The 13,371-nt window shown below is 54.0% G+C and overlaps 2 protein-coding genes across 2 annotated transcripts; one reads left to right on the top strand and one right to left on the bottom strand.

Moving 5' to 3' along the window:
* The first annotated feature begins 5,532 nt into the window (after positions 1-5,532).
* On the top strand, positions 5,533-7,525 carry LOC142357515 (uncharacterized). The gene is made up of 2 exons (XM_075409130.1): positions 5,533-6,099; positions 7,121-7,525. The coding sequence occupies exons 1-2, from the start codon at positions 5,533-5,535 to the stop codon at positions 7,523-7,525; spliced, it is 972 nt and encodes a 323-aa protein (XP_075265245.1).
* Positions 7,526-8,244: 719 nt separating this feature from the next.
* Positions 8,245-12,926, bottom strand: LOC142357514 (beta-galactoside alpha-2,6-sialyltransferase 2-like). The gene is made up of 9 exons (XM_075409128.1): positions 12,801-12,926; positions 11,835-12,037; positions 11,419-11,505; positions 11,166-11,303; positions 10,601-10,701; positions 10,224-10,383; positions 9,500-9,624; positions 8,901-9,026; positions 8,245-8,424 (listed from the first exon to the last, which is right to left on the bottom strand). Exons 2-9 carry the CDS (start codon positions 11,920-11,922, stop codon positions 8,245-8,247), a joined length of 1,005 nt encoding a protein of 334 aa, XP_075265243.1. The 5' UTR covers positions 11,923-12,037; positions 12,801-12,926.
* Positions 12,927-13,371: the final 445 nt, after the last annotated feature.

The following is a 13,371-nucleotide window of genomic DNA, read 5'->3' as shown; positions in this document are numbered from 1 at the left end:
TCCTTTCCTCGCTCTGTTGCCCAGTCACTCACCCCAGCTCCTCTGAGCACTCATTCTAGTAGCCTGTCTCAACTCTCATGCATGCCCCGGCACCTAGTCAACATGTCCTGCCCACGCCCTTGGCTTCTATACTTAGCCTCCCCTCCTCTGCCGCCACTCATCGACGGCCAGTACGTACCTGTCAGCACTCAACAGGAGGCGCTTGACCGTGCTACCTGCCTGCTTGCCGTTTCGGTGTTGCAGGGAGGCACGCGTCAGGCGAAAGGCATGGCGGCAGGAAAGATGCAGCAGCCCCGGCCAACAGTGCCGGGGCCTCAGACGGATTCGGGACGGTCGATCTAAGTGTGGTCAGACAGAGAGGGAAGCAAGAGGAGGCAGATCAAGATGTGGGACGTGGCCTCGCCCGCTGGTGTTGCGGAGCCACGTCAGCACCACAGCCACACCAGACACCACCGCCTCGGACCTCCCAGGGGACGAAGCCTCAGAGGATCAACAGCAGCTCCTCCTAGAGCAGCAGGCTCTTGATGTGCCGGCCACTCCGCCTCCCCCTCAGCACTCCCTAAACGACTTCCAGAAGCAGGATATGGACCCATCTACGCTCTGCGTCCGAATGCCGTGTTGCCGAGACTATGGCCCAAACTGTGCCCACATCCCACAGTGTGATGCGGAACTGTGTGCCACGCGGCCGTGCTGCCCTAATTCATTGTAGTCTATAACGCATGTGCTTGAGCAGCGTCGACTGATGGCATGCCCAGCTACACGGCAGTCGATGAGCCGCAATGCAAAGTCATCATTCGCATGCAGCCAATTGGTCAGTGTGATTCCGTTGAGAAATTTTCGAGGGATCGCTCATGGAGAGTCGCAGAGAACAGACACTTGGTCGGGTATTCCCGGCTATATATAGGACCTGTTGCACATCGCATATTATTCTTGGTACTAGGCCCTGTCTGCTATATTCACATGTCTTGTGTGTGTGTGTGTGTGTGTGTGTGTGTGCACTGCACTATATTGCTCTCCTCGCCGATTGAGGTACGGACGTGCATGCTGCAATTGTACGCTTCTTTGATATCTCAGCTCTCTCCAGGGCAGCTCCGCCAGAGACCAGGGAGCAGATCAACAGCATGCAGCTATATACCCTTAGGTACCAATTACCCTGTTCGAGCCCCCGGCAGATCACTGCATAATGGTGTCTATATGCAGAGCCCAGGTGGGGAGAGCCCATTTTTGCCCGGTTGCTCTCAGGTTCATGGGCACTCTGCTCCAGTACTCCTACTCCGACTGTTACTACTGTACTGTGCTGCAGTATATTGTAGCATATAGATAATAGTGGTAGTAGCTTACAACACCTGCATGGCACCGGCCACAGCCGTGCAGCTGTACTAACGTCAGGAGTATCACGTTTACAGGTAACTGTTTAATTGACATTACTACACATAATGATAAGTGTAATGTGCCAGGTTTTTACCAGGGTTCTGAGTGGTTGGGGTAAGTCCACTAGGTACGGCGTACCTGCCTGGCGGTCGTATCCTAGGTAAGCTGGGTAAGCCAGTCGTATCTGTGATCGGACATGGTCGTACCTAGCTAGTACCCCGGCCTAGTACGAGTATCCGTATCCTTACCTGAGGTCATACCCGGTAGTCGGACCCTAGAGGTAAGAGCCAGGTACGTGCCCAGATAAGTCGTACCTGGCTCTTACATGGGCCTTACCTAGGTCGTACCTACGCCATGAATCACCACCCTACCGACTGGTATACCATGTACGAGTACTCATAGCAGCTCATAGCCCCCACAACGGCCCATGATCGCGCCAAGATGTATTTGCACACGCGCGCATCGCAATTGCACAACGCGTTCGTTGTGCGAATTTGTGTTGTTTCCGGTGTCGCATCGTTCGATTATTAACGCGTCACCCTACCTGCTGCGTACGGAATTTTACTACGCGTCCCTCCCCTTCCTTCCCTTTCGTCCTTTCCATGTTTCTCACAGGACCACGTACCGCTGGAAACCGTTCCTTTCGGCCGATCTTTGAGATGGAGGAGATGCAGATCAAGAAGTTCTAGTCCATGGCCATGTCTCATGAGATAGAGGTGCTAGTGTCTGATTTGCATATAGAGGAGGAGCGGCATGAGACTGACATGGGAGACTCTGACCAACAATTAGGCCACGCAAAGTGATGAGGTGGTGCCATATGTTGGCCTACATGCAATCCTCGAGGGAGGCCGGCGGGGAGATAGGCTTGTAGATGTGTGATCCTTTTTTCTCATGTAGTGATGACTTTCTGGTTCTCTAGCCGGTGGGGGAGGAAAATCATGATACTACGCCACAGATATATACGACATAGATATACGTGGCAGGTAAGACCCAGGTAAGTACACAGGTACGTAGTACCTAGGGTAAGGGTAAGGATACGACCCTGGGTACGAGGGGAAGGTAAGCAATATAAGGATACGACCCTGGATACGACCCTTATCACAGTCGCCTAAAAAATTACCATTTAAAAAATAACAACTAGGTACCCTGGCCTGTCCATGGCCTCTTGGTGTGCCAGAACGGGTGTCGAAAGACATGGCCAGGGGTTTTCTACCTTCACCTGCCCGGGGGTGTAAAAAAAAACAACTAGGTACCCTACTCGGAGTGGCAGTCGCCCATATACATATATAGAGAGAGGGTTGCCTTATAGTCCTGGTTTGATAGATATATATAATCGCCCATATAGATATATAGAAGTCGCTTCACGACGAACCCCTCTGGGGCATGGGGCCCAGTAGGTCGGTAGGTACCTACGGTAGGCCGGTAATTCTGTGTGCAGGTACCAAGAAGGTATACCTCCAAGTGGGTACCTCCAAGGTACCTACCTACCCTGCCAAAAGCGCAAAGGGAAAGCGGGTGGCAGCCGGGAGAGTTGTACGAGTACGAGTACAATGGAGCCTACCTATAGCTGGCCTAGGCCTCTAGGCCGGTACCTTCCTACCTACGAGTAGCATTAGGTGGGAAGGTGTACCAGTAGGATCTAGCATCGCTGGTAGGTACCTACCCTAGGTACCTGTTTGGCACCTCCCGGTACCTCTCCACAGATCCCTACGTAGGGTACTAGTACGAGTAGTACATTTCATTCATACGGTACGATCGATTCTTGATTCCAACCCACGGAATGCTGCGGAATACGTAGTATTCTGCACGCTGGTAGCACGAAGTCATAACGAAGGTACGACCACATGTAGGAAAGGTGTGACGCACGGACACACACACACACACACACACACACACACACACACACAAAACGCACGGACACACAAACACACAAAAATTGCGAAATATATACGATATCATACCGAATGACTTCGAATGTAATACGCTTCTCAAACGAAAATGGTGATTTGCGCACGCGGACACAGCTACCGAACAAATAAACATCCCAACAACCCCAGCTAGAGGGGTAAATAGTGACGGGTTGGTTACAGGGGGGCCTGGGCCACAGGCCGGGCGCGGAGCCGGACAGGGACCGTACAAGCTAGCTTACAGGTCAGACTTCAGAGGGGTAGTACAGTACTATGCTACAAGTAACATATATAATATAATATTACGCCTCCTACTAATTCCTAGCTAGCAGTATGTGGTAGGACGACGCACGTAGGGTAGGTACCTACCTGGCATAAAGCGGCTGCTCCCGGGTATGTAATTAACCTATCGGCTATCACCTGTCATAAAGTATCTCCATTCTCCATACTACTAATACATAAAGTATTAAAATCATTCTTCGAATCCTTAAAACTACTACTACAGTAACTAGAATGAAGTATGAACTACCGGGCTGAGAAAAGAGGAGCCTCTAGCTCTAGAGGCTCTAACTAACGACTAACTGCCTGACTCGTAGAAGAGGTATTAAATATCATTCGAGGGTATCAGATATGAGTGATGAGCCTCCAGATTCGATCGTGAACTTCATGCGTGAACCCGGATCAAGGATCATACCTGACCTAGAATGCAAGAGCCAAGACCATCACGTAGTTTCTCAATTCTCATGCATGTACTGCTCCAGCTGCGGCACATGAATCATGACATGATGACAAGTGATGACGGGCAACAGCCAACACGCGTAAGAATATGGGGCAGTTCCTGATAGGTTTCTTTATTTGCAGATCATGACAGGTTGATTAGCCTTATAATTATCATACTACGAGTAGTACTACTAGCGAGCAAGCTAGCTAGTGCCGTTTGCAAGCAACCGTTGTCAGCGGGAAACAACACAAACAGGAGATGTTATCTTGAACCAGTGTCCAGTGGACGTTCCAACAACCCTTTTGTGACCAGCCGGTAGTAACCCGAACTAAATCCGAAACCCCTACTCAACCCCTAACCCGGCAGCCGTGTGTCCCACAAATTCCGTACTTATTTTAACACCGTGCCCGAAATTGGGAATGTCCTCTATACGAGTACAAGTGACAAGTGACAACTATTATGGACGGGGGTTTTCGACCCAATTTCTCCCGGGGGTGAAAAAAACAATATGGACGTGTACAATAGGGAGCGGGGGACCTAATTATAGACATTTTTGCGGTCTTTCAGCGGTTCACCATGACGCCGGCTGGCACACCGCCTGTGTAGCCGGCGACAGTCTGTCGAGGACATATGCAGTCTTCCACCAGGAGTTGCGGTGGTGGCGGTCACGTCGGCAGCCGCGGCAGGTCGGCTGGGTAAGCGCATCTTTCAAGGGTGTTCCTAATTATAGACATTTTTAGCCAGACACAAATACGAAATTATGACAGATATATTACGAATATTAACCGGATGCAGTCCGGATTCATTTCCCGTCTGTAAAAAACTTTCTGTCCTCTTTCTTCCGGCATATGACCAAAAATACGGAAACCCGCGATCGGACAGATGGATCCTCCTACGAGCACACCTCAGGCAGTAGTATACCCAGTATATTGAAACGTACCAAATGTCCATTAGGAACATGTACGTCTACGATTAGCTCCCCTCTCCCTACGTACTTTCACCCGGGGGCCGGGGCCCGCGGGGGTGAAAAAAATAGCAGTACGTACGTTCAACAGCTTAGCCAGCGCCCAGCAGGCTAGACCGGACCGGACCGGACGGACCGGACCGGACCGCCGGACCGGACCGGACCGGACCGGACCGCACCGGACCGGACCGGAGTAGACCGGAGACCGGACCGGCTGATTCAAGGCCGCCCGGGTATATACTGGATGTCCTACATAACAGCTGTGAGGCTGCTCATTTCGTATGTAATTACCTTCTTACCTAGATTGGCTGTAGGTAGGTAGTCTGTAGAGCAGGTACCTTAGCTACAGTACTCTACTAGAGAGGCACCAGCCCATGGGACAAAACCCAATACGTATGTATATTGTATAATAATAATAATATAGCGCCACATACCTAATACCTATACGCTAAAACCTCCTGTAGTACGTTCGGCAGGGTCCTGATCCTCTAGGGCCAACTCACGAACATCGAATTACTCGATATCGTCCCGTTACAATACATATATCGCAGTATACCAACCGCTTCCCCATGTGCGACGAGCAACACATGCCACGGCAGTATCGCCAACGAAGCATGAGCGCAACCAAGAGCTCGCGGGAGTTCGCCATGCGCTGGGATGTGGCCGAGTTGATGGGAGGCCCTGGCCTCGGCCGACAGCGCAAGAACGTCGTCCCTACCCCGCGCCTGGCGCACACGGCCCGGTGGTTAGCCGGCCAAACGTTCGGACCTGAAGATGACCCGGATAGGATCGCGGTGCCACTCCAGTTACCAGATTTTGTGAGAGCCGGGCCGCACTCTAGCCGCAAGTTCATTGGCAGCAGGAAGATCAGGAAGGAGAGGGTGAATTTTCCGCCTGGGGCGGTGAAGCCGGGGCTGATGTTCTGCCCGTCGACCCCTCGGGGAAGCTTTGCCCGTATGCACCACAACGTACTGTCAAGACGAGAATGCGCGCAACTGGTTGATGCCTGCAATGCCAAGGGCTTCACCCCTAGCCTCATGAACCTGGGGAGTGGAATCCAAGTGTACAGACCGGACATGCGCAGCAGCTACCGTTGTGTGAGCGACTCTCACGCTCTCAGCAGCTATCTATTCGAGGTACGGACAGGGCGCCCCCCTCCGATCCTCCTCCAACTCCCTTTAGTATATGTCATATATTATTATATATTAGTCGGGAAATGTCCGATGCCGTTTTCCGGTTCTGCCCTGAGCTTATTCCGCTCCGAACCTTGTTACACACTGATTACATGGGAGGTATCTCCTACCTACCTATCTATTCCTACATGCCCACTGGTGACAGCAGGTAGATCACTTGCTGGGTTGGTCAGTCTCGGAGATAGCTGCATTTTTCGATTTGCGACCTGCAGGGAGGCTACGTACGTACCTCCACCGTAGCATGCAGTGCTTAAGCACAAGTTTCTAGCAATAAATTGCCACCGCGTTTCGATCTCCAACCGCGATCACCAGGCCGCACGACTGCCTCTGAGCTGGCAAGGCATTATCAATTCCGTTCCTCGGCCTTGCTTCCCATCTACTGAAAGGTCAATCGAGATCCACACGCCCTTGGCCCGTGCTGTCTCGCGGGCCCTCTGAGTTGCTCCTTTGTTCGATCGGGTACAGTACATATGTAACTCGCAAGGGCGCGATCAGTTGCCGTGCTCCCCTCGCACCGGATCGAGCGGCCCGATATAAGCTCAAGTCACTCTATCGTTTGTGCCGTTGGTATAAGTGTACAGTAAGTAGTACCTACAGCCGGCCTGCGTCGCACGTGTTTATGAGTGGCTCACAGATCAAGTCTCCCGAATCGTCCTTGAGGCAAGGCCAGAAATATGATATTGAAAGCTCTGATCGGTCTGCAAACAAGCCGCCTGAGCCTCGGGTCAAGCAACGCCGGCCTTTAGCGCGGGCCGGTGTCGGCGCTTTCGAATCGGGCCGGGTTTCGAAGTTTATACAAGTTGACATCCAACTCGAGCTATCTATGCTATGTTTCTGAATTTTTCGGAGCATGTTATGCCCTAGAAGAACAACTTAGCCGACGTCTGTTGCCTACAGTTGCCACTAATCTTCCAGTATACCATGGCTATTTCAGTGTCTGATTTGTTCTGGCTTTCACCCACAGGTTCTTCGGCCTCACCTCCCACCCGTGCTGCTCCTGGGCTCTCGAGGGGAGCCGTGCGTCCCCTTTTCGATAAACGAACGTTGCCGCGTGCAAGCCTATGTACCAAACCAGTCGTTCTTGAACCACTGGGACGGCTGCTTCCGGTACCCTCAGGACCATCCCGGGGCTGGCGCCCTCTCCCTCGTAACAGTTCTGCTGTATTTGAACGACGTTTCCTCTGAGAAAGGCGGAGCCACGGCCTTCACTAACCCCTCGACTAGCCAGCGCTGTCCCTTGCAGCCGCGTGCCGGTAGCGTCCTCCTTTTCACTCAAGACCTGTGCCACGAGGGCTCCACCTTGTTGGAAGGCTTCAAGTATGTGTTGCGAACCGAAGTCATGTACAAGCTACTGTCATCCAAAAGCTGACCACACCGCTGCATGTGAACGGGAGGCGAGCTTTCATGCGCTACGAGTCTCTCCACCTGACCTGGCACACCAGCAGTGAGAGAACCTGAATCGGCCTGTGCGCTGTTTGTTCACACGACGACGGCCTATATTGCATGCATGACACTAATTGGCCTGATGGCCTATCAGGAAAAGAAGCTGCCGGCTTGCTGGGTTGATTATCCAGCACTGCAATCCTATGAAGACTGCATCCAGTCCCAGCATGACCACCTAACGAGTGGCTGTGAGATCAAGGCCTGATACCGGTGAGGAATGCCCGTGCTGCATGCTCTGCCTGATTTGGTAGCTCCGTCTATTCTCACCCCACTACAACCCCTTAATTCCCCCTGTTTCCCTGCATTGTACCTCAGATGTCGATTTACTCTGTTGATCTATATGCCTCTGTGTTCTGGAATCTAACTGCCTTGGCGTCGCCGTGTGTGCCATTTGAACACAGGGGTCTACGCACTACGCACGGAAGCCAACAGCAGTGACGATGCTGTTTTGCCAACCTGCAAAACCTTCACTGCTGCAGCAACTCTGTCCCATCCAACCAGTTATCAAAGTGCGGCCCGATCATGCCTACCCCCACAGTCACTGTGCCTGTGGAACTTCCTGACGGAAACAACAACTTAAATCGCCATCACCTCCAGCTTTGACAGGAGAGGCGAACTCCAGACAGAATCGCTACCGCAGCATGTCTAACAGCGAAGCCGCACAGTGTTCTCCATGTTCATGACACGCCAGAAGAGAAAGCTCATGGCAGACGCAGTGATGTCCGAATCAGTCATCACCTTGTCGTAGTATAGCATGCTCGGCATGGAGGATCCAGCGGGTGGGGCCACGGGCTGGAACCCATACAGTGACACCTTCTTGCACATCTGAACAGAGGGGGCAGGCCCAGCACTGAGGTCAGGAGAATGGGATTGAAGGAGCAAATATCAGGTAGCTTCCCACATTGTTTTGAATCTTTGGCCGGCCGGCCCAGGTGCGACTGGTGAGTCCCACCGGCGCTGGACTGCTGGTGTCCAGACAGAAGCCACCAAGGGTGTGCTACGGACACGGGGCCCTCAAACAAACAGTACACACAGCAAACTGGCAAGTCCACATGTGTACACACTGTAAAATAATGAAAGACCAATCAGGCGGTTGTTGCCGTGCATATAGCCTCATGTCGACCACCGGTATGGTAACAGGCATGGTCCCCAGGACATCCCGGCACCTCATGCAGAAACCACGCCCATCCTGTGTGCATTGTGCTACGATGCATTGCCCAGTTGAGCATGGGGGAAACAAGCAGGGGCCGGGGCTGCCTGTGCTGCATGCACGGCAGGAATGGAAGGGCAGACGTGCTTGCCTGCATCAGAAAGAAAGCCGCTGTTATGCCTGTCGAGTGCTTGTCAGCGTGCTCAGCTTCCCGATCACCCAAGTCTGCCAGCCGCTGCACCACAGAGTCATAGATCTTCTGGCTTGCTGTTCCGACCTGTGGCCACCAATGGTCGCATGATTTCGACAGCACAACAGATCAGGCGTGGCAACTACACCCCTGGGTGAGCCATGGCTGCTCTCATCAGACTGAATCACACGAGAGAAGGCTGCTGCAATGGGTGTGGTCTCTCCCTCATCTCCCGGCTCCACATCGTAACGAGAAAACCATCTTGGATGCATGTGCGGCTGCCATGAGCATGGTGACTGCGAATGTGCTCAGACTGTGTGGTGTGGCTGAAAGCACGCTCTGAGCTGCTCCCACATGTATCTGTGGCATGCATTCCAGCCCCAGCCCTCCTGCCAATGGCTGCCCCTGCTGGAAAGATTGCCCTTCTCACCACACCGTCTGCTGGCAGCACTGATCAGGCGCAGTTTCCGAGCCAGCATGACGCTGGCGGGCACGGCAGATGAAAGCATTTGCTGCACACAATGTTCGGCACATCTTGAAGCAGAGCGCCCCATTCGTACCTCGGGGGAGACATACATGATGACATTCTCAGGGAATTTGTGCCGCATTTCGGAGTAGAAGCGCGGAGGGTTGTCCGGCATCATTAGCAGTGTGCGGGCTCCCGGTTTAGCCTTTTCCTTGTGACCTGCGTCAGACGTTGTCATCGGCGGCGGCGGTCAAACGCCAACTGTTACATGATATGAATGCGTTGCGGGATTGTTGGATTCTTACCCACACGGGGATGAACACACCTTGGAGAGCATAGGCGCGTGCGCCTGGTAAGGGGCTGCATGATGACAGGCGCCAGGACCGTAGATACCTCCCCCTCCCCCCCAAAACAACACACACACACACACACAAAACCAGTTCCAACGGTGACCGGAGCCCTATGTACCGCCACTTTGCCAAGGCCGACCACGCGAGCTTAGCCCCTCTTAGCCCCTCTACCATGCGGATATCTCAAACAGAGGAGCGCATTCCCAATCCTTGACAGTACGCTTCCCAGGTCCTTCGTGCGGCCAAAGCTGACAGCCCGGGTGTGATGACTGACTGAATGACTCACTGCGCACCCGACGGCCAACTGATTGGACATTTACCTCCCATGCTCGTCGTTCCTGTCGGTTTCCGCCCAAGCAAGAACACTCTCTAGTCCACCATTGCCTGTACCTACTGCTGTACGTGCGCGGCATTCAGAGAGAGCTGCTCATTGTGTCATGGTTCTACCAGGCGGGTGCGTTGGCTTACCTTTGTCCGTCCCGGGCTTGGTGATGCCCATAAGTAGCCGCACGTGCTCTTGCGTGATTGCCCGAAACGTGCAGCGGCGCCCGACGTGCTCTTCATAGCTCCGGGTGGGCGCATCATTGAAGCGGAGTACGACATCGTGGCTGTCAATTTCGTTGCCGAACTGTTGGGCAATCCCACCAGACACTGTAACTCATGGGACCCAGGCATGACCAATCTATGTTGGTGCTACTTTACGTCCTCGCTACGGATCGTCGTCCAGCTCTGCAGGCCTGAATCCCAGCAAGCTCGGCCCTGTCTACTGGTGTGCGGGAGCGCACATAAACAGCCTTGCGAAACACCAAGACAAAAAAAACTTTGACGTGTTGATGGCTCCGTACCTGATATTGCAGCAGGCTGGCACTGTTGCCGACTAGCGCACAGCTGCTGTAGTGGTGCACAAAGTCCTCCTCTGGAAGGACCTGGTTGACTTCCTCTGCCTCTGATCAACACAGGCAGACACAACCACCACACGGCCAACCGAGTCAAGCAGCTTCGAAGGTAAACGTCCTATGAAAATGCGCAGAGCAGCCCCACCCCCTTGCCTGTTGACACCGCCCCCCCCCCCCCCCCCCCCTTGTCAAGCGTCAGGATAGCCCACGGCAGTGCTTCGATATGCGTGTCGCCAGTGTGGACTGGGTAAGGTTTGCACCCAACTATGCATTGGCGGAGGCAGGCTGAGAAAGCGAAAGGCAGCCACAATATGCAGACGCCTGACAGCTGGCAGCGAGACAATACGAGGGACTGGATGACTGCCAGAGAGCAGCCGGCGCTGACATTCACTGGCAGGGTAGCTTCAGTCCCCAGCTGGTCTGGGAAGACATTCGAGCCTGTCACTGCTGTTACTGCTTGAACTATGGGGTTGCCGGCGGGGCTGCGGGGCATTTTCCAGGGCGCAGCGCTTACCCCTGGAGGTTAGATCTAGCAGCTTGGCTTGGCTGGCTGACAATGAGCCATGCAGGACCATGGAACTTGCGTTCAGGTGAGGCAAGCCCAGGCTAGAAGTCAGATACTTGGTTAGGAGGGGGTGCCTGTGTGATGTGCCTGCTGCGCGGAACACGGCCGTGTCAGAGAGTAGACGAGCAGGCAATGAAGCGCCAGCCGCACATGCACATGATGTATGCAAGCTTGAAGCCCGTTGAGCTGTGGGTGGGCTTACCCCACTCGTCACGGAGAGCCTCCATCACAGTCGGGCGTGAAGGGTGCCGCACTGGCCCTTTGGGGATGCCACTGACCTGCGTTCCGACTGCTCCCAGAACATTGGCCCAGGACGCACCCACATAATCAGTGTTGGTCGGTTGTCTGAAGATGGGCAATCTGGGAGGATTGCAAGCAGCCCAGAGAGCAAAACAAGCAGAACGGCCATGCTGATGCTTGGATCAGGAAACTGCGTGGTCAGAGAGTGATTCTCGCTGCCTTGACTGGCGATGAGCCGCGAGACGGGACGCAATCCCGGCCAGGGCACGATGTGGCGCTCGTGCTACGTATGCATCAGTCCCCCCACACTCGCGCGTGCGCGTGTACACAAGCAGCTGCATGAGTAACTCAGCAGCGTAGATATGTGCTCAGCCTTACCAAACTCGTAGTACATTTCAAGCAACGCCACCGCAGCCAGCAGCAGCACAAAGGCAATCTGGTGGGGCTCCAGCCCCCGTCGTGTCATCTTAGCAAAGCTACTGTATGTTGTATCAGCAGGGGATGGATCTGACGCGAGCGCTCATAGATCTGCAGACAGGTCCGAGGCCAAGGCCAGGAAAGGCTGCATACTGTCGGAGGGCCTGCGAGGGACCACGTGCTGTCAGCACAGAACATGGTGGCCGGACGGTGCATGCGGGTGAATTAACCATGACGTTGCAGGGGGACTTATTGTTAGACATCAGCGATGGGGGAAAAGGAGATAATGACCAAGTGGGATGGGCAGCAGCAGGGCAGCCTGGAGGAGACCTGATTACAGCTGGACGGGCCACTCTATGCGACATGCCGGTGATGGCTTGATCAGAGCTCGAGATGCTTAGGGTGAGAGCCGTATTGTGGATCAAGTTTTGTGGTGCGTTTCGACCTGAGTTGGATGAGAACGCGGAGCCGATGCCTATGTATGGATGCGGGAAGGGGAAGGGAAAGAATCAAGGGGGGGGAGGGGGGACTTTCCGAGACAGAGATGGAACGGGGAACGCTGCAAAGGGGAGCGCTAGGGGGGAAGGGCGAGCTGGGTGAGTGCAGCAGTTGCAGCAAGAGATTGAGCGTGAGATCGCTATTGCAGCTCTAGCGGTGGGAGAGGAAATGGGAGGGCTGGGCGTAGGCAGTGGGAAGTCGACAGCGAGAGGAAAGCTGAAGGAGGGAGAGGGGCAGGAAGGGGGTGGGGGAGGAAAACCGAGTGGAAGGGACAGGGAGAGCTGGGCAAAGACGTGGGAGGGGGGTATACTGTGCATGCAGATGGGAATGGGAGATGGGGAGGGCTGCCTGGCGAGAAAGTGGGAGACCTAAGACAGGAAGAGAGAGAGCAAGAATAGGGGAGGGAGGGTGGGGGGAGGGAATACTCACCAGCAGTACTGCCAAGATCGATACAGAACAGATTCCGAGGTGGAATATCGCTACGAAGATGCACAGCGGCACGTCTGATCGCAACTGTGCATGGCTCCGCACGGTATAATATTCCTAGCTAGTGGCGATCATGATACCATGTCCTGACACTAGCTCTTATATCCTGCGTGCTGAAAGGACATCCCATCCCGTCAAACATGTCGGAACTGTTGGCTGAGCCCGCCTCCCATGTGGGTACAGTGAGTACAGTGGGCGAGTGCCGAGTGGCGCCGGTGGGCCGTGAAAAATGAAAAATGAAATGAATAATGATGGCGCCGCGGGCCGGCGCCGGGTACCTACTATCTATAGTAGACTGTAGAGGGTACCCTAGCTATCTCCTACTTATTACCGCCTACTCGCGTACAGTACTGTATCACGTAGGGGCTAGTGCGCGTGCGGGTTTCGGGGCAGTTGCCCGTACATGGGTGATGGGCCACACTTGGCTCACATGTTTCACAAGTCACATGACTCATCAGAAGTCACAGCCACACATGTGAAAGGATAGTAAATAGTTACACACCAAGGGGGCAGG

The sequence above is a fragment of the Convolutriloba macropyga genome, unplaced genomic scaffold (assembly GCF_964194025.1).
Source record: "Convolutriloba macropyga unplaced genomic scaffold, txConMacr16.3 SCAFFOLD_5868, whole genome shotgun sequence".
Taxonomy (NCBI): domain Eukaryota; kingdom Metazoa; phylum Xenacoelomorpha; order Acoela; family Convolutidae; genus Convolutriloba; species Convolutriloba macropyga.
This window is presented reverse-complemented; position numbering and strand designations above follow the sequence as displayed.